We start from the raw sequence: 20,528 nt of genomic DNA on the forward strand, positions 1-20,528 counted from the left end.
ATATCCATTTGATTTTTACATGGCGATACGAGATATGAATACCCAATATCAATTCCTTCCTGGGTGTTCTTATCTTCTTATCAGTCAAATCTTAAGTTGAGATTTTGTGGTGTGTTTTTTAAAAGGGGGGAGATAGAGATGATTATAGCTTTAGAAAAAAATCGGTTGGAGAACAAACAACAATTTGGTAGATGTGGGTGTGTCAATTACATTGTACATGTCCGTGAGGCATTCAGTGCACATTGACTATTCATGTATGTAAAAGTTTTACTATGATCCAAATGTTCAACATATGGAATTGCGGGGCATCAGAAAGTGGGGGGAGACAGATGGGAAAGGGGGAGGTCAGACCAATTCAGATTTCCACAAGCATCATGATAATATTTCTTTTGGGAGGATCCAGGTTAGAATAGGTTCCGAATTATCATCAACAAATACATGGTACGCTCGTGTAAAAAAGAAAAGTTAACATTTTGCTGCTCCAGTGACCACAGATATCGTAGTTGTGTTCGCTGCTACAATGTTTTAGATATTGACGCAAGCTTCAAAGATCAGCTGCAAATAATTTGTTTTATTTCACCGACCATCATGAATTTGTAATTTTTTCCTCATCCTCTCTCCTTTTTCAAAATTATTTGGACGGCATCTATTAGTTCCTTATTGAGATTGCATCTACTTAGACCGGCGTAAGTGGTGTATGTGTACATGTGCATACATCCAATTTATGTACATGTAAATGATTTCATGACCTGTAGAGATTCATATAAAACTTTGTCTCAGGATATAAGATATATCACACATTACACGTATGCATTAATCATATAAGCAAAATCATCAAAATTCAGTTTGTTACTTTCGTTTTATATTTACATTTTGCAAAGCCTTCTCTAGAATATTTTTTTCAGATAAAATGTACAATTTAATTGTAAACCACATGTATCTTATAATAGTTATAGTTTAGCATAGTTCAAATTATTATTCAAGGTTGTAAATATGCTCAAACTTCACATGTCTTACGAAGATATGATAATGTATGATTTTTCAAGATTGGGGGGGGGGGGGGGGGTGTACTTGTTGTAGAGCTGATAGTTTCTAAAATAATACGTCAACATATGATTTTACTCAAATCCTTATTCTAAGATAATAATCTGTAAATTAAAAACAATTAATTCAAGGTTCAGTCCATGAAAATTAAGGAAAAGACCAATATTGACGTCAAATGGTATTTCCTACAGTATTTCTTTTATCATGTTTGGGCTCACAAAGTATACATTATGAAAATATTTATTCCAATTTATTAGAATAAATGATTACATATCATTAAATAAAGGGTATAATTATAGTCTATGTTGCTTATTACAGCCCATTTGTTTGGGAAAATGATAATTATTAAGAAAAATAAAGAAGTAGGAGTGCATTTTCCTTAATGTTGATGGGATGTTTTCTTTTGAGAAGCAATAACAATGAAAATAGCATGTCAACATATATATTTTTCGATTACTGGAATATATATTTATCTTATAAAGGCAATTTTTTCATGATTGAGTCCATTTAAGGCCGAGTATAGATCTACCTTAAGCTTAATTTCAAACACAAAAAGATACCAAACTTCTTCAAGATTTACGCCCGTAAGAATGCAAGAAACCATTTTCTTCACGTGGCTTTTCACGTTGCTATACTGGAAATGTAAACAAGAAGTGTAAATACTGGAGTTGGACATGAACATTTTCTGGATATCGCAAGGTTAGCAAAATAAAAAAAATCGGGGCAGGCCAATTTTTGAGAGGCGGGCGGGGAGGATGATCTATCAATTAAGTTGAATTGGCCTAAGTGGTATTGTCTCCAAATCCAGCAGTTCAACAGTGTACATGTAATTCATATTTTAAAAGGCATTGGTTTTGTTTTTTAATGTGATTGTGTGTTATTTGTTACCAACACTTTTTTTGTGCAGGTTCCATCATCAGTCTGAAGAATGCCATTGCCAGAAACAATTCGGACAAACTCCAGATTCTCAATTTGCGAGACAAAGTTAATCGTCTTGGTAAATATGTAGTTTCGTGTCAGAAGGTTTTCGAAATCAAACTTAAGGACTAGATTAACGTACCTATAAAGCATTTTTTCAACATTTTTATGAAGTTTGTATTTCTTAGGGGAAATTTCATATTTTGACATATTTTACAAAGGAATTTAGTGTATCTCTGGCTATACCTGTAAATGATTTATACTACAATGTAAATATCTATAGCAGTCCTATCAAAAGGTATATACATGTATGTCATGATACATCAATAAAGGGAAAGGCAACCCAAAAGATTTTTACATGATAAATGATAGGATTAATTAAATGATAAAGATTTGTCATACTATTCTGTTGATATACAGCCTAGATAAGCTTCAGTACTAATTTGAAAACATTCAAAATTGAAATTTCTGCAATCTGTAGAGGCTGCCATGATGTGAAACTCTTTTGTATTCAAAACCATTAAAATCAATAATTTTGACAACACACTGTCTGTTCTGGTTTTGATGAGATTCTAAGATCATCAGAGAGGTGCATGTGGTAGATCTTACGAATAAATAGGTTGATGCCTTCCTGTCAAGCAGTCAATTACACTAATGTGAAGGAGAGATGTGAAAAAAGTTTTTTTTTTAAATTCCCGACCCAACCAAGTCATTTGAAAAGAAAAGACTACATAAATTGTGGATCCATCATTTGCGTAATGACAAGTTGAGGTTTTAGATATTTGTATGAAGAAACGTTTACCGTCTGCCTGGTCTGCGACTCGACTGAACGTCTTCTTTTCTTAATTTCTTCTTGTGAAAGAACGGGCTCAAATCTATACGGCTCCGAACTTAACTGTTCGTGACTTGTCATGTTTACAGTGCTGCTGATGAAATAAATCGGAACAGAAGGTGTGACGTCATAATTTAAACATCAATGATTTAATTGTTAAGCAAGGATTTTGTTGTTAAAAGACTGTCATTAATGGTATCAGTAAGTAATACTTTATTCATAAAAGCAACAATGTGGTTAGGGTTGCCTTTCCCTTTAATATATATTTTATGGATAAAAATGAAAATCATTGACCTAGAGTTTTTATCATGATAAAATTTTTATGTATTTTTTATCAACCTAAATTGTTTTTTATTTATATTTGCAAGGCCAAATGGGGCCTCACTTGGGCCTAGTCCTTATAGTTTAATTTGTATTTGTAAACTTTTTTAGTTTTTGTGTGTGATATCATTAATTGCATGTGATGTTGGATGAGACAGGAAAGAAGTTTATTCCATTTGTAAACATTTATTTTGCTTGTATGAACAGTTTTCATTGACCATGGATATTTGTTTCACTTTCATCAATTGAGTCAGATATGAAACAAATATGGACCAGTGATTAACCATGGAGAAATTATCTGCTTTGGTTTTTCTACAGGATCGAAGAAACAATCCAACCTGGCCACCGCCAAAGCGTTTGTCGGAACCTGTGCAGACATGTGTCCCGAGAAAGAAAGATATGACCGGGAAGAGAAACGCAGGCTTCATTCATACGAGGTTTTACAGGGTACAGAAGGGGTAGGTGTTTGAGGGATGAGAAACGCAGGCTTCATTCATACGAGGTTTTACAGGTTACAGAAGGGGTAGGTGTTTGAGGGAGGAGAAATGCAGGCTTCATTCATACGAGGTTTTACAGGGTACAGAAGGGGTAGGTGTTTGAGGGAGGAGAAATGCAGGCTTCATTCATACGAGGTTTTACAGGGTACAGAAGGGGTAGGTGTTTTAGGGACGAGAAACGCAGGCTTCATTTGTATGAGGTTTTACAGGGAACAGAAGGGGTAGGTGTTTGGAGGGGGGGGGGGGGGGGGGGGGGCATTGAGTGGCTGAATTTTCTTAGTGATTTGTGTAATGGTTTCTCAGTAAATTACAGGCTTATATTTGAAGCATGTTTGTTTTTAATTATTTTGATAGACGGGCAATCCTCAAGTGAACCACACACTGGCTGTGAAGGAATACAGCAGGTCCTCAGCTGATCAGGTCAGGATTCTAAATAGAATTGCTTAAATTTGAAATCTCTTAGTTGTTCCACTGAAAGATTTCTTGGAATACATATATTCATAGAAATGCCAACAAGGATTATGAAAAATAAAATTCACAATGTCAAATTTTGTCAGAATTTCTTGTAATTCATTGACAGCATTTCCTAGCAGGTATTTAAAAGGGTACATGTAGATTTATGTTAAATGGAAATCACATTCATTTAGGACTTTTGGATAAAACATTTTACATTTTGAAGTAAAACTTTTCCTGTATAGATATGTATAAAACTGAACTTTTTTGTGGTACAGGAGGAACCCCTGCCATATGAATTGAGGGCACTTTCAACCCTGACTTTGACCATGAACTACTTGTTGAGTGAAATAGCTGACCGTGGAGAGGACGGAAAGTGGGGGGATTGGTTTGACTTCCTGTGGAATAGGACCCGAGGAATTCGTAAGGTACAATATAAAACCTCATTTTATTCCAATTTTGATTGTTGATTTCAGCTGTTTGGTAATTCTGCATTACCTGATTAGCTGCATGCTCAGAAATAAGTTCTTTTATACGCCTGTCAAAGACGGGATGTATTATGGTATGGCATCGCCCATCTGTCTGTCCGGACCTTGTAGGCAAAATGAACCATAAGGTCTAGGATCTTACAACTTTTACATTTGATCACCATGATGAGAGAAAGATGTTTATTGTCTTTCAAGGTCAGTGGACAAAGTCAAGGTCATAGTCTCAGTTAATAGGAAAACCTTGTAGGCAGAATACAGAACGAAGTATTGGGGCTAGGACCGTCAAATTTGGTACACATACTCCTCAAGCCTTTTGTTCATCAAGGTTAAAGGTCAAGGTCGTAATATCATTTAATAGGAAAACCTTGTAGGCAGGATACAGAACGAACAGTTGGGTTCTGGGACCGTCAGACACCTTATGCCAAGCAGAGGGTGCCTATTGTTTCATAAGGTCAAAGGTCAAGATTGTAGTATCACTTAGTAGAAAAACCATATTTTTGTTACGGATACAGATATTGCCCCGAAATTTAGTCACACGCTTCCTCTTGAAGGAATATAAGTTCAGTTTACAATTCATGAAGCTGGTTGGTGCACCATGACCTACTTTAGAGGTAAAAGTAGGTAAAACAGTTTTCTAGATTTTTTATCATTATGAATACACAGGTATTGCCCTGAAATTTTGTTCCAACCTCCCTCTCAGAGAAATACATAATCAGTTCACATGTCAGATAGATTGGTGCATTATGACCTACTTTAAGGTTTTTCTATTCAGAATATGTATGATATCAATTCAGAGTGCATGTCCTTACAGGTCCAATATGGGCACATGTTGCACTGTTTGCGGTACTCATGTTTTTATGCCCCCTAGATCTAAGATCGGGGGAGCATATTGTTTTTGTGCTGTCTGTCATTCTGCATGGAACTTTAACCTTGCTAATAACTTTTGAACAGTAAGTGCTAGAGCTTTGATATTTCACATGAGTATTCCTTGTGACAAGACCTTTCCGTGGGTACCAACAGTCCTGACCCTGTGACCTTGGAGTTTGACCTACTTTTTAAAAATTTTAACCTTGCCCAATAACTTTTGAACAGTGTGTGCTAGAGCTTTGATATTTCACATGAGTATTCCTTGTGACAAGACCTTTCCGTGGGTACTAAACCGTTTGACCTTGGCTAGCACAATTCACAGAATTTGCCTCAAATCCAAATCCGTTCATATTGACCACGAACAGCTCAAATGTGCTGTTCATTTCTTATATTTATATTCATTTACTAAATCACTGTTTCTTTGTATTGCGTCTATAAGTCATGAAATTTGTGACGTACGTCAACACATAGACATGGCGTCACATTTTGTCTCACTCTGCCTTTTATCAACATTGCACGGTGCACTGTATTGTGGAGCTAGGAGACCACAAGATTGGGATGATAATCCGGGTGTACACATGTAAGTTCACAATCTTAATCCGAGGTGTGACTTTGCGAGATCTTTGTAACACATGTATTTTTTCAAATCCGTGGGTACTAAACCGTTTGACCTTGGCATTTGACCTACTTTTAAAAAATTTGACACTAGTCATAAATTCTAAATGGTGAATAGTAGAGCTTTCATATTGCACACAAACATTTCTTGTGACAAATCTTTCTACTGGTACCAAGATATTTGTCCTTGTGACCTTGGCCATCTTTGGAATTAGCCATTATCAGGGGCATTTGTGTTTCACAAACACATCTTGTTATTCTATTGTAGCCACTGACCATTTTCTTTTACATGTACATGTGTATACATGTATATATATGTGTGTGTGTGTGTGTGTGTGTGTGTGTGTGTGTGTGTGTGTGTGTACTTCTCACATTTCTGGAATGATCATTCAAAGTACTAGACGGTAGAACTGTTCATTATAGGAGATCACCCAGCAGCAGTTCTGTACAACAGAGAGCACGGAGCTCCTGGAGAAGTGTGTCCGCTTCCACGTCTTCTGTGCGGAGCGGCTCTGCGAGGAGGACATGCACTCGTTTGACGCCAAGATCAACGATGAAAATAAGACCAAGTGTCTGCAGACTCTTAAGGAAAATTACTCAGACCTGGAAAAGAAGCAGGTGTTCTGTAAGAATGAGGCAGAGATGAGGTGCTATATGGTGCTGATGAATCTCAATGAGGGTGATATTCTCAGGTCAGTCTGTGTGGATATTAGGGGGGTGGGTATTTGCTATGAACAGTCATAATACATCTACTTTTCTCTCATAATAAAGGTTCCCTATTACCCATGAAATCACAGAGATTTTACAATAAATCACATTTTACTGTATTAAGGAATGGTTTTGCATTTTAAAAATATATCACAAGAAAAGGTTTATGATATTACAGTGGAACCCCGTTATTACGTTTTCCATTTTGTCACGATAAAATAACGTAATACCGGGTGCAACGTAATAAACGTTCCCAGTGAAATCCGTTAAAATTATCATTTGGAAATTGTATATCGTCCGTTGGTACTCCGTGAAGGGGTGTGTGAATATATCTTTACTGTTTCTTTGTTTAAAAGACTATGATACTTTGTTTTATTTACATCTTATCTTTAATGTCCGTAATTCTTCATGTTCTTATCCCTTTTCTTTATTTCGGTGTAGGATACATAAGGATGTTTTGATAAACGTTGCTTTTTCTGCATTCGTTTGGACCGCCATTTTGTTCAACTTTAAAACAATGCGTTCATGTAAATTTCTCTCAATAACTCGTTCCGGTTCGTATTCAACATTCGTATTAAAAAAAAAATAACAAAACATCGTTTTTATTAAGTTCTCTAATTACACAATACACAACACAATAAAAAAATCCCACCCAAAAAACAACAAAACTATAGACACAAAACGCACATGATACCCAACACTTACACACTTCTCACCAACGGTAAACATGCACGGAGAACAATTTAAGCGCAATCCACATATAAAAAAATATAATGATGCACGAAGATTTCATTTATAACGTTAAATGATGGCACTAAAATCACGTGCGCATCATGGGATTTTAAAATATTCACTGAGGTAAACGCCGTGCACGAATCGCCCGATAGATTGGTGTATGTATGGACGAGATTTACGAACACCCAAGCTGCATGTCCAAACAATGAACATTTTTTTTAATTGAACACCTTTAGTCACCTATGTCCAAGCAGTTACCCAAGCTGTTGTAACATTGCTACGATAAATCTTGTCTTTCTTGTTTCAAAGCTGTCCGTAAATAGAGTTTTAATAGCGAAGGTAATCACACTATGCTGAACACGCAGGTGGTTGAGAAATTATTTCTTTGATTATCAAAATATGCAAAATGAAGTAAATTTCATAGAGTACAATTTCTAGATAAACATTATTTAATTGTTTATCACTGGCTTCTATACGGGGTATTCACCTGTATTGATGTCACTAGATCTATCGAAGCGTGATCAGTCAAGCGTCTCTAATCCCCAAACAGACCAGGAAATATACGTGGTGACTGCCTCAAGCAGTCAAGGTGTGAATGGCTTATTATTTTGAGAATCACTATTGAATAATTAGGGGTTTATTACGTTTTTGTCGGAATTTTTACAATGTAATATCGAGTCCCGGCATTTTAGGACAACGTAATAACGAGGTCTATTTTATATAGGTTTGTTAAGAAATGGTTTTGTGCTTTGAAATTCCAACGTAATATGCGGACTAACGTAATAAAGGGGGAACGTAATAACGGGGTTCCACTGTACATATTAACTAGTTTCTACACATGCTCAATGCACATGTCCTAAGCTGAGTTCAGTGGAGACTGATGTTCATCTTTTTTTCCCAGAGAAACACAGCAGTTACGACCTGAGATACAGAACACGGCATTCATTAACTACGCCCTCAAAGTTTACGCAGCCCTCAACAGCAATAACTTTGTACGGTTCTTCAGGCTGGTGAAGGGAGGCACCTTCCTCTGTTCATGCATCCTACACAGGTGAGTAAAACTCAAAATATTTAGAAATCTCAAACAATTATTTCTCTGAGAAACCTGTTTTATTTGTAAAATACATGTGCATGTAATGGTATAGAACAGCAGTATTTTTCTTGTTTGTCCGTTTTCCATTTTGTTAAAGCATTTTCCTATAATTTTATTGTAACTGCTTTCAAGATGCTTTATTGATCAATGCCAAATGAAATTTTATAGGTATTTTACTCAAGTTAGAAAAAAGGCATTACAGATCCTGGTGAAAGCTCATCGAAAAGGAGTGCAGGTAAAATAACTCATGTATGAGGCACAGTAAAACACGGTTACAGTGAACACACTTATAATGAATTCACACTTACAGTAAAACACGGTTACAGTAAACACACTTATAATGAATTCACATTTACAGTAAAACACGGTTACAGTGAACACATTTATAATGAATTCACACTTACAGTAAAACACGGTTACAGTAAACACACTTATAATGAATTCACATTTATAGTGAAACACAGTTACAGTGAACACATTTATAATGAATTCACTTTATTCATTCCCTGTAGTGAGTAGGGGTTAACCAATTTATCGAGATCTGGATACATATCGATATTTAAGTTTTTGCCGAATATTGAAACATAACCTATGATACACCTACCAGTATATTTCTGTGTGTATTCAGGTTAATGTACAATTTTTTTGATCGGGATCAACATTCCTAATATTATTTATGCAAAATGTCATCAAGTAAATCGAAATGCTAGAATTATTTCAGAAATGAAAAAAACAAAACAAAAAACAAATAAACAAACAAGCACAATGCAGTATATGATCAGCAGAAGTCGCCACATCGGAAGGGACAACGATATATATTTCATTTGCACCGGCATCACAACATTGTGTTAAATAACCTGATCCCACCTTTGGTATATTCAGGGGTCTGTGTTTGTCCAACCCTCTCTATTTTGTATTCCTTATAGGAGTTATGAGATTGATCACTTCATTATCTTCAACTTTCATAAACGCAGCGAGACAACTCATGTCTCCAGATATGTTGGCTATGTATATGTATTGTGATTTTCTTACATTCGTAACAGTGTCGGTTCATAATGAGATAATCAGATTTAGGGACATATTAAAAAAGAAAAATAGTTGCTACTCTGCATGAAGTCGTGAATCTATATACTTTGATTGAAGTTCAGTGAATTATTGTAATTCTCCTTTTTTTTTTACTTTGTCTCAGAAAAGTTGTTTTACGTTTTCGTTTTTTGTTGTTATCTGGTTTTTGTTTGATTTTACATTGATAAATAGTAAATCCCATTATATCGTGTATCGTTAAATTTGATATCGCATCGTATTGTATCAAATTTTTCTGACCAATACTCAGCCCTAGTAGTGAACCATTAAAACTTAACTTGAACTAACTGTTTATTACAAATTACATTAATAACGAATCAAAATTATTTGGACTTCACTATAAGTGTGTTTTACAGTGCAATATACTGCTGCATGACCTATGTTAACTAATGTCATTTCTAAACAGTACTTAGTAGTTTTAATTCATAATCATGAACATGTAGTGACAAACTGTAGAAGGATAATGATATAGTTAATAGCAGAAAATATGTTTTTGTAGCTGCCATTGGATGATTTAGTAAGGACTCTGGCCTTCAATGATGAAAGTGAGGCGGCTCAGTTTTGCCAGTTCTTTGGACTGACCACAGTGGACAACTGTGTGACTCTGGACAAATCTTTGTTTATCGAACCTGAAGAAAACTGGTGCCCTCGACGATCAGCTCTTATTGAAAGTAAACGCAATACAACTGTGGGTGAGGTCAGTATTGCAACCAAGTTAATGGTGATTTTAAAAGTCGTAAAGTCCTAATGATTTCTGTTTGTCGTATTCAAAGGTCAAGGTCATAGTATCAGTTTTTAGTAAATGGCAATACGTTCCTTATATATACGTGTCTATATATATTTTGTTTATTGCCTTAATGTTGAATCATTGTACTTTGAAGGTGTCAATTTTCATGGATTTTTTTTTTTTTGGATATACCAGTTCCTAGAAATTAAGAATTAAATGATATATGTATGTGCTGAAACATGTTCACAAAATTACACTCCAATGGAACTATAGATCTAAAATCTTAGTCAGCAATCCATGAAAATTGGCAATTCTCATCTGTACTTCACACAGTTCTCATCTGTACTTCACACAGTTCTCGTCTGTACTTTACACGGTTCTCATCTGTACTTTACGCAGTTCTCGTCTGTACTTTACACAGTTCTCGTCTGTACTTTACACAGTTCTCGTCTGTACTTTACACAGTTCTCATGTGTACTTTACACAGTTCTCGTCTCTACTTTACACAGTTCTCGTCTGTACTTTACACAGTTCTCGTCTGTACTTTACACAGTTCTCGTCTGTACTTTACACAGTTCTCATGTGTACTTTACACAGTTCTCGTCTGTACTTTACACAGTTCTCGTCTGTGTGCAGTTCTCGTCTGTACTTTACACAGTTCTCGTCTGTACGCAGTTCTCGTCTGTACTTTACACAGTTCTTGTCTGTACGCAGTTCTCATCTGTACTTTATGCAGTTCTCGTCTGTACTTTACGCAGTTCTCATCTGTACTTTACGCAGTATACTATAAATGTATTATATTTGGTGTGTACACATTTTAATACCGAAAATGAAGTTTGACCTTATTTGGCTTTAGCATGATTTTAAAGTTTTTGGCCATTACATTATACATTCTGTATGTGCAAGCTGACCCATTGCAATAAACATAATGTGGTGTACTTGATTTAGCGGAAGTTCTCTTCTGCTAAAAATACCAGAAAGATTATACTTCTAAATGTAATATGTTTGCCGTATTTATCTTCATGCCTCTTTGCAAGCTTGTGATTGGAAAATAAACGGTTGAATTTTGTCTGTGAATGTAACATTTTGACATGGGGAAGGGTTTAATGATAAGAAAAGATTTTTGAAATAGCACACAGAATAATCGATTTCTGAACGATAGCTGATGATGTTTTGTTATCCTATCTTAGTAAGCTCTGTTGTTTTTGTCTACAGGCAATCAATGGAGGACCAATGCCAGCGTTCTCTTTACCAGAACCAGAGGTCAGCTTCGATGCCAATGGGAGATTTATTGGACAGATCATAGTCAAAGAATCAGGTGTGTTTGTATACCTGTACAAAACCGAGACTTTGTAAGACCGGATATACTCAACTTAATTCACTATGCTTGAAAGTCAATTCAAAAGTTATGCCCCCTTCTAAGGGGAGATAATTAAGAAACAATGAAAATAGGGTGGGGTGTTTAAAAAGACCCAATTTCTTATGAATTGATTATATTTTTACCAGAGCTTTTGTAGGTGAAATAAAATTCTCTAACAATGACTTTTGATTTAAGATCAAGAGTCAATCATGTTTTATCTCAGTTCATTGATGACAACAATACATATTTCTTATTATGGTCCAATTTCAACCAAACTTGCCACAAAGCACCCTTGGGTAAAGGGATTCAAATTTGGTCACGCCCCCTTCCTTGGAAGAGATACTTAAGACTGCCGGGAATAAGGGTGGAGTGTATCTTTTTCTGAAGGAAGGCTGAACCAGAAAAGCAAAGTCTTGTGTGGGAGCTTTCTTCTCTAATGACAATTCAGATTTGTTCAGATCTTGATCCTTGCTTCCAGGATGGAACTGCAATAGGGGCTGAAAGCTTCACATCAGGATACACATATCTAGGGGAATTCTTTTAAGATCTTGAGAACAAAACTGATACAATAAGTCAAATTGATATACTATATATTCAGCATTGTCATATGGTGTAGATTAAAGTTTATTTACACTATGAACCCCCTTCGGGACAGGATGGGGCCACAATAGGGGTTCAAAGTTTCATACCATCGCCCCTTGGGGTATATGGTGGGGCCACAAGAGATTTGATGCTTTACATTGATGTCTTTTCTATTCAATCTGCTAAAAATTTGTTGATGAGAAAAATTTCCTTGTATATATAATCAGAGAAAGAGTTTTCCCCAAAAATTTCTAATTTTAAATATCCTAGATTTCTTACTGAAAGCCTGAAATGGATACCATGATTGTCAATATCAAATACAACAAACTACAGTACATTGAATACTTAAAATACCAGGTAACCAAGGTAACCAACGTTCTTTGTACAGAAACTTCAAATTTTCTATTTCAGATTTTGTGGATTCTCCAAGAAAAGAAGCAGCCAAGGATACTGCCGGCAGCCATACGGTTCCTGACCAGGCATTAGTCTCAAGGGATAACCTAGTGACCTTCCAACCTATTGCACCCCAGGTCAAGGTCACTTATACTAACGAGGTCAGAGTCATATGTACAGTTTTAAAGAAAGTTACGAGAATCACTGATTTATACATCGTGTTTGTCTTAGAATTCATCAAGAATCATTTAATATACTGATAGTAAACACTTAGAATTCATCAATAATCATTTAATATACTGATATTAAACACTTAGAATTCATCATTAATCATTTAATATACTGATATTAAACACTTAGAATTCATCAATAATCATTTAATATACTGATAGTAAACACTTAGAATTCATCAATAATCATTTAATATACTGATAGTAAGCACTTAGAATTCATCAATATTCATTTAATATACTGATAGTAAACATTTAAAATTCATCAATAATCATTTAATATACTGATAGTAAGCACTTAGAATTCATCATTAATCATCTATATCTAATATACTGATAGTAAGCACTTAGAATTCATCAATAATCATCTAATATACTGATAGTCAACACTTATAATTCATCAATAATCATTTAATATACTGATAGTAAACACTTATAATTCATCAATAATCATCTAATATACTGATAGTAAGCACTTAGAATTCATCATTAATCATTTAATATACTGATTGTAAGCACTTAGAATTCATCAATAATCATTTAATATACTGATAGTAAGCACTTAGAATTCATCATTAATCATCTAATATACTGATAGTTAACACTTAGAATTCATCAATAATCATCTATATACTGATAGTAAAGAGTTTGAATTCATCAATAATCATTCAATATTTTGATAGTAAAGAGTTTGAATTCATCAATAATCATTTAATATTTTGATAGTAAACATTGCTGTGAATATCTCATCATGCATGTATAAGTGTGTATTTTGTAGTGAGGTATTAGAATCACACACTACATGTATTGTAGTATAAAATGAATTATTCTTGTCCAAGTAAATAAGTTCTGTACGCCAATTTTTTTTTCAATTAATCTATAACTAAACATTTAGCTGATTAGATATATCAATGAAGTTACATTTTGTAATAATATACAGTAAAACATACTTATAATGAACACACTGATAATGAATTCATGCTGATTGTGATGTAATGTTTATTCCCCGTGAGAGGAAAATCATGAAAATTGTATTGGATATTATGAACTATTTTTCGCTGGCGCTGGAGGTTCACTATAACCGTGTTTTACTATATAATGAAGTTTGGTTATAACAAACTGTTTTTACTGGCCCTGGAGGTTGGCTGTAACTGTGTTTACACTATAATCGTGTTTTACTGTATAATGAAGTTTGGTTATAATGGACTGTTTTTCGCTGGCCCTGGAGGGTCGCTATAACCATGTTTTACTGTATTTAGGATGTGAAAGAGACAGCCAAGTTTTTATTCTGGAATGTGATTGACACCATGTGTCTGGAGATCGGACAGGAAGTGAAGCGTGACGTGAATCATCTGATGGAGATCTCACAATCCATGTGTGATTCTGTCATGTCAGAAGTGGTGGCAGAATTTGTGACGTAAGTTGTATTTCTAATCACAAGACTATCAGAATTTGTGACGTAAGTTGTATTTCTAATCACAAGACTATCAGAATTTGTCATGTTAGTTGCTCCATTTCTACTGGAGTAGTCACAAGACTTTTAGATTTTGTTATGTAATGTTAGTTGCTCTATTTCTACCGAGGCAGTCACAAGACTATCAGAATTTTCTTTCTGCACAAGATGTTCTACCACAAAAGTCAATTTCTGGTGTTAACAATCAGAACTGAGTTCAAGTATATCGTACATGCACATAGAATGCTCTTATATAATAAAAACACCTCCCATATTGTATATATGTAACTAGGTCATTGTAATAAAAACACCTCCCATATTGTATATATCTAACTAGGTCATTGTAATAAAAACACCTCACATATTGTATATATGTAATTAGGTCATTGTAATAAAAACACCTCACATACTGTATATATGTAACTAGGTCATTAGCCAAGCAAGCTGAGACAGAGGCAGAGATACTGAGACAAAAACAGCAGAAAGCTGAAAGAGAGGCCATGATAAATCGGTCAGCAGTGTTCTTGACCAGTGAGATTCTGAAGGAAGTGCTGGACCAGGAGACATTGAATCTGTCCACGGCAGAAATTAGGTACATACTGTTGATAGTTAAAAATCGTCCAATGCAAAATAGAGATTGCACTGTACTGTTGATAGCTAAAAATGTGCACAGCAGAATAGAGTATCAGCATTTTCATCATTTGCATGTAAATTTTTGTTTTTTGCTGTTTTTCTAGTGTTGTTGTGAATGTTCAGAATTTACATGTAGATATTTTTTATTTAGGGAAGTTCATGCAGAATTAAAGAGACAACAAATCCACAGGTGTTCGGCGGAGGTGGCAGATGCCATTCTGTACATTAATCTCCAGGACATGATTCAACCTATAGCGGAGGAAGTTTACCAGAGAGACGTGGTAGAAAGGTTGCAACAGTTAGATGGCATTGAACACTGTGTCAAGGTCAAGAGAGCAGGTCGCTTTTTCCGAATATGGAAAGCCCAGAATGCTGCTCGAATCAAATTCAAACGCTCCATGCTTGACTTCCCTTCAGCAAACAGCATGATGGACCCATCTCAACAGATTGACACCCTCATTCCAGATAGACAGGTCGATTGTGTGCAGGAGGAAGGATTCTTTGTGAACCAGACAACAAAACTATCCGTGGAGTCAACAATGTTGTACGTGAAAAGATCCGAGATGGAAGATAAAGTTCTAACAGCACATGAAATTTACAGAAATCTCTGTCGTCAGAAAGCTTGGAAGCCATTGAATATTGGTTCTGTTGTTGGAAGCCTGCTGTTGAAGAGAAAGAATTCATTTCTTAAAAGTATGTTTACACCTGTACCATGTGAATAAAGAGATCAGATATGTCTACTGAGACCAGATTCCACGATTTATTACAGTAAAAAGTCAGTGATTACGCAATACGTTAAGAGACTTTCTTTATCATCATATCACTTCTGAGAAATCTCTGTGGACTAACGTTTACATTCTTTAATTTTAATTTTCCTTTCGTAAGTGGGTATCCTCCCATATCTTGTAGATTTTTAAAGATCAATTGTTTCAAATTAATTATTATTGTGATCATAGAGAAACAGTCACACCTAACGCTCCACCTATTCAGTAAACATTGTATATTATACCTGTTATTTGTATCTTATCTTAGGGGAAGCAGTTAAAGAAGTTCAGCAATATATAGCTCTATGTATCATGACAAAAAGTTTTATTACTTTTAAGATACGACATCCAACCATTTGTTCTGGAAACTTGTGATCTCTTTACCTGACCCAGACTGTGTGCAGACCGACCACCAAGGTCAGAGTTTAAGTCACCTGACCAGCTGGCTGAAGGCCAAGTTTCAGAGAGGAACCTCCAAATCTCAACAACACTCTTCAATACAGGTAGAATAATTTAAACTATTGCAGAAATTGGTGAAAATAAGAAATTCTAAGTGAATTCAGGAAGCTTCAAGTAATATTTTTGACTGATATTTTTATGTAGAATGTATTTTTGTGGAAAGGAAGCTTTAAATAACTTTTTGGACTGATATTTTTATGTAGGATGTTTTATTTTAGACAGGAAGCTTCAAGTAACATTTGTGACTGATATTTTTATGTAGAATGAACTACTGAGTTTGTACACTGTACCCGTGACACATGAATCAATGTCGGGCAGTCTGGGGGTGTGTGTGAGGCTCCTGGAGGGTAATATAGCCATCGATGATGTCCCAGGGTCCCTGACTGGAACCTCCGGCCTTCTTTTTGTGATGCCACCACCCCTCAGTGAAGATCCGGAGTGGGTAAGTTGTGGAATTAACCATTCATTTGAATCGGTGGCGATGTCTGGAAGGCATCTCAAACAAAACCCAGATAGACAACACATGTCAAACAAAACCCAGATAGACAACACATGTCAAACAAAACCCAGATAGACAACACATGTATATACAAAACCCAGATAGACAACACATGTATATACAAAACTCAGATAGACAACACATGTCAAACAAAACCCAGATAGACAACACATGTATATACAAAACCCAGATAGACAACAGATGTACAGTGGAACCCCGTTATTACGTTTTCCATTTTGTCACGATAAAATAACGTAATACCGGGGGCAACGTAATAAACGTTCCCTGTTAAATCCATTAAAAATATCATTTGAAAATTGTATATCGTCCGTTGGTACTCCGTGAAGGGGTGTGTGAATATATCTTTACTGTTTCTTTGTTTAAAAGACTATGATACTTTGTTTTATTTACATCTTATCTTTAATGTCCATAATTCTTCATGTTCTTATCCCTTTTCTTTATTTCGGTGTAGGATACATAAGGATGTTTTGATAAACGTTGCTTTTTCTGCATTCGTTTGGACCGCCATTTTGTTCAACTTTAAAACAATGCGTTCATGTAAATTTCTCTCAATAACTCGTTCCGGTTCGTATTCAACATTCGTATTAAAAAATAACAAAACATCGTTTTTATTAAGTTCTCTAATTACACAATACACAACACAATAAAAAAAAATCCCACCCAAAAAACAACAAAACTATAGACACAAAACGCACACGATACCCAACACTTGCACACTTCTCACCAACGATAAACATGCACGGAGAACAATTTAAGCGCAATCCACATAAAAAAAAAATATATAATGATGCACGAAGATTTCATTTATAATGCTAAATGATGGCACTAAAATCACGTGCGCATCAAGGGATTTTAAAATATTCACTGAGGTAAATGCTGTGCACAAATCGGCCAATAGATTGGTGTATGTATGGACGAGATTTACGAACACCCAAGCTGCATGTCCAAACAACGAACAATTTTTTTAATTGAACACCTTTAGTCACCTATGTCCAAGCAGTTACCCAAGCGGTTGTAACATTGCTACGATAAATTTTGTCTTTCTTGTTTGGTACCAAAGCTGTCCGTGAACAGAGTTTTAATAGCGAAGGTAATCACACTATGCTGAACACGCAAGTGGTTGAGAAATTATTTCTTTGATTATCAAAATATGAAAAATGAATTAAATTTCATAGAGTACAATTTCTAAATAAACATTATTTAATTGTTTATCACTGGCTTCTATACAGGGTATTCACCTGTATTGATGTCGCTAGATCTATCGAAGCGTGATCAGTCAAGCGTCTCTAATCCCCAAACAGACCAGGAAATTTACGTGGTGACTGCCTCAGGCAGTCAAGGTGTGAATGGCTTATTATTTTGAGAATCACTATTGAATAATTAGGGGTTTATTACGTTTTTGTCGGAATATTTACAACGTAATACCGAGTCCCGGCATTTTAGGACAACGTAATAACGAGGTCTATTTTATATAGGTTTGTTAAGAAATGGTTTTGTGCTTTGAAATTCCAATGTAATATGCGGACTAACGTAATAAAGGGGGAACGTAATAACGGGGTTCCACTGTATATACAAAACCCAGATAGACAACACCTCTCAAACAAAAACCCAGATAGACAACACATGTATATATGAAATAGGCTTGTAACCATGATTTCATTTAACAATATTTTAAGCTAGATTGCATAAATTTTGCAAGAAGAGTACAGATATCAATATTGAATAAGTCTTTCAACAACATAAATTTGTCATGTGCACTACAGTGTATGACATGATAGTGTGTCTGACTGTCCAAAATGCATAAGTGTGGTTCGGGGTTGCTAAGAGAGACTGGTTGTTATTTTGAGCCCCGAGTTTGTTGTTGAACGGCAACACAAGGAAAAAACCTATATGAAGTTAACCGATGTAAAAAAAAAATAGGGCACTGCTAAACTGGTACATGATACGCCTGCATACATTATTGACCCAGGAATTTGAATAAGTAAGAAAGGATTATCCACAAAGGGATTTTGTCTGAGTTGCAATAACAATGTATTTTGCATTAAATAAATCTAAGTCCAAGGGCTGTAACTCCTTCAATGATAGTGGGACAGCAATCCCCTTGTAATAAGCATATCTACACATTGTGATCTTCCTTTCTACCAAGTTTCATTGAAATCCCCCAAAGGGTTTAAGAGGAGTTGCAAAGACAAGGCACTTGCAAAAAATAAATCCAAGTCCAAGAGCCCTAACTCCTTCAAAAATAGTGGGATAGCATTCTCCTTGTAACATGCACATCTCCACATTGTGATCTTTCTTTGTACGAAGTTCCATCAAAATCCCCAGACAGACGGACGACAGCGGTATAGCTTAATACGCCCACATTTTTATGCAGGGGTATAAAAAGTATATGTAGTATAAAAGTTTTGTTTAAGAAGCGGACAATTTAAAAGTGAAAAAGTGCCAGGAAATGCACAGAATGTGGGATTTTGCACCATTTACCACAGAGCTTCTGGTAGAGCAACTATCAGACCCCTTGCCTATAGGGATTAACCTTTAAATCAGCTTTTTTTTATTATTTAAAATCAGATCTGAGTATATCGGTAACAATGACTAGAACTTTGGAAACAAGTAGTAAATAACACAAAGCATTTCATGTATAGAACTGTCTCAAAATCTCCCTAAGATGTTATGTACATAGACAAAAGGTGTAAATGGGGGTGGGGGTGGAGATTGTGAAAAGTAAATAAAAGATCAAGTGCTAGACCCCCCCCCCCTTCACAAATTCCTGGATCCACCTATGATGTATACACAGCACTTTCCTTTTATTGTATTCACATATGGCAGTCAGACGGGTTTGATCGTGGATGGCAAGATAGCTCAGTTAGTAGAGCACCTGACTGGAGATTCAGGTGGCATGACAGGTTCGAATCGGAGTCTGATCTGATGCATTTTTCTCCCTTCCTGTTACACACATAAAACATCTTGTAATAGTAGGAAATGTAGGGTTACTAGAGACAGGGTTATATTTATTCAGTAGAGCTTATAAGTCTGTATCTTCTTTCAGCTTCTGTGGGAAGAAGAGAAAAGTAGATTAGCAGAACTCATAAGGAGCAAGCCGATATCCCCTCCTCTACCATTGGTTGTCTTGTGCCCTGTTCCAGCCAATGAAAATGTAGATGAGAATTTTGTGCGGAGATGTTTGAATATTGAGGAGTTGGTGATGGATGGGAAGTTGAGTGACTTGTCCTTGTGTATTGTTAAATATGATGAAGATTTTCTGAACGGTGTGGATGTGGGTGATCCAGAGGTCACAGATAAGGTAAGATGCAAATGTATTTTAAAAATTGTGAAAAACCATTGTCTTAATTTTTTGTGGTTAGAGAGAAAATTTATCATATGTCCTCCTTTCATATCTAGATGTTACTGGGTGTTTAGCACAACGGGAAATTCATAGAATACAAATTATATTTTTAAATGAATTACGATTTAACATACTTAACGGGATTATCACTTTGGACACGCCAATGGCCGTTTCATGCTTCACTTGGTCCTACAGTCACACCATATATATATTACTCAGGTGACTGACAAGGCCTGTGGGACTAGTGATACTTTTAACTAATACTCAGGTGACTGACAAGGCCTGTGGGACTAGTGATACTTTTAACTAATACTCAGGTGACTGACAAGGCCTGTGGGACTAGTGATACTTTTAACTAATACTCAGGTGACTGATAAGGCCTGTGGGTTTAGTGATACTTTTAACTAATA

At 35.5% G+C, this 20,528-nt stretch overlaps 1 protein-coding gene across 3 annotated transcripts in view; it reads left to right on the forward strand.

The window, feature by feature from the left end:
• The window catches only part of LOC125653815 (germinal-center associated nuclear protein-like), a 43,946-nt gene that overhangs the window by 16,379 nt on the left and 7,039 nt on the right, over positions 1 to 20,528 (forward strand). For all 3 annotated transcript variants that reach the window (XM_048883443.2, XM_048883446.2, XM_048883444.2), the window contains exons 9-24: positions 1,952 to 2,041; positions 3,434 to 3,573; positions 3,967 to 4,032; positions 4,344 to 4,493; positions 6,459 to 6,727; positions 8,380 to 8,529; positions 8,740 to 8,806; positions 10,154 to 10,351; positions 11,597 to 11,699; positions 12,735 to 12,877; positions 14,206 to 14,363; positions 14,827 to 14,991; positions 15,184 to 15,725; positions 16,136 to 16,299; positions 16,518 to 16,697; positions 19,822 to 20,076. In XM_048883443.2, the coding sequence (XP_048739400.2) occupies positions 1,952 to 2,041; positions 3,434 to 3,573; positions 3,967 to 4,032; positions 4,344 to 4,493; positions 6,459 to 6,727; positions 8,380 to 8,529; positions 8,740 to 8,806; positions 10,154 to 10,351; positions 11,597 to 11,699; positions 12,735 to 12,877; positions 14,206 to 14,363; positions 14,827 to 14,991; positions 15,184 to 15,725; positions 16,136 to 16,299; positions 16,518 to 16,697; positions 19,822 to 20,076 (2,840 nt within the window). The remainder of the gene's footprint in view (positions 1 to 1,951; positions 2,042 to 3,433; positions 3,574 to 3,966; positions 4,033 to 4,343; positions 4,494 to 6,458; positions 6,728 to 8,379; positions 8,530 to 8,739; positions 8,807 to 10,153; positions 10,352 to 11,596; positions 11,700 to 12,734; positions 12,878 to 14,205; positions 14,364 to 14,826; positions 14,992 to 15,183; positions 15,726 to 16,135; positions 16,300 to 16,517; positions 16,698 to 19,821; positions 20,077 to 20,528) is intronic.

The sequence above is a fragment of the Ostrea edulis genome, chromosome 7 (genome assembly GCF_947568905.1).
Source record: "Ostrea edulis chromosome 7, xbOstEdul1.1, whole genome shotgun sequence".
In the NCBI taxonomy this organism is placed as follows: Eukaryota; Metazoa; Mollusca; class Bivalvia; order Ostreida; family Ostreidae; genus Ostrea; species Ostrea edulis.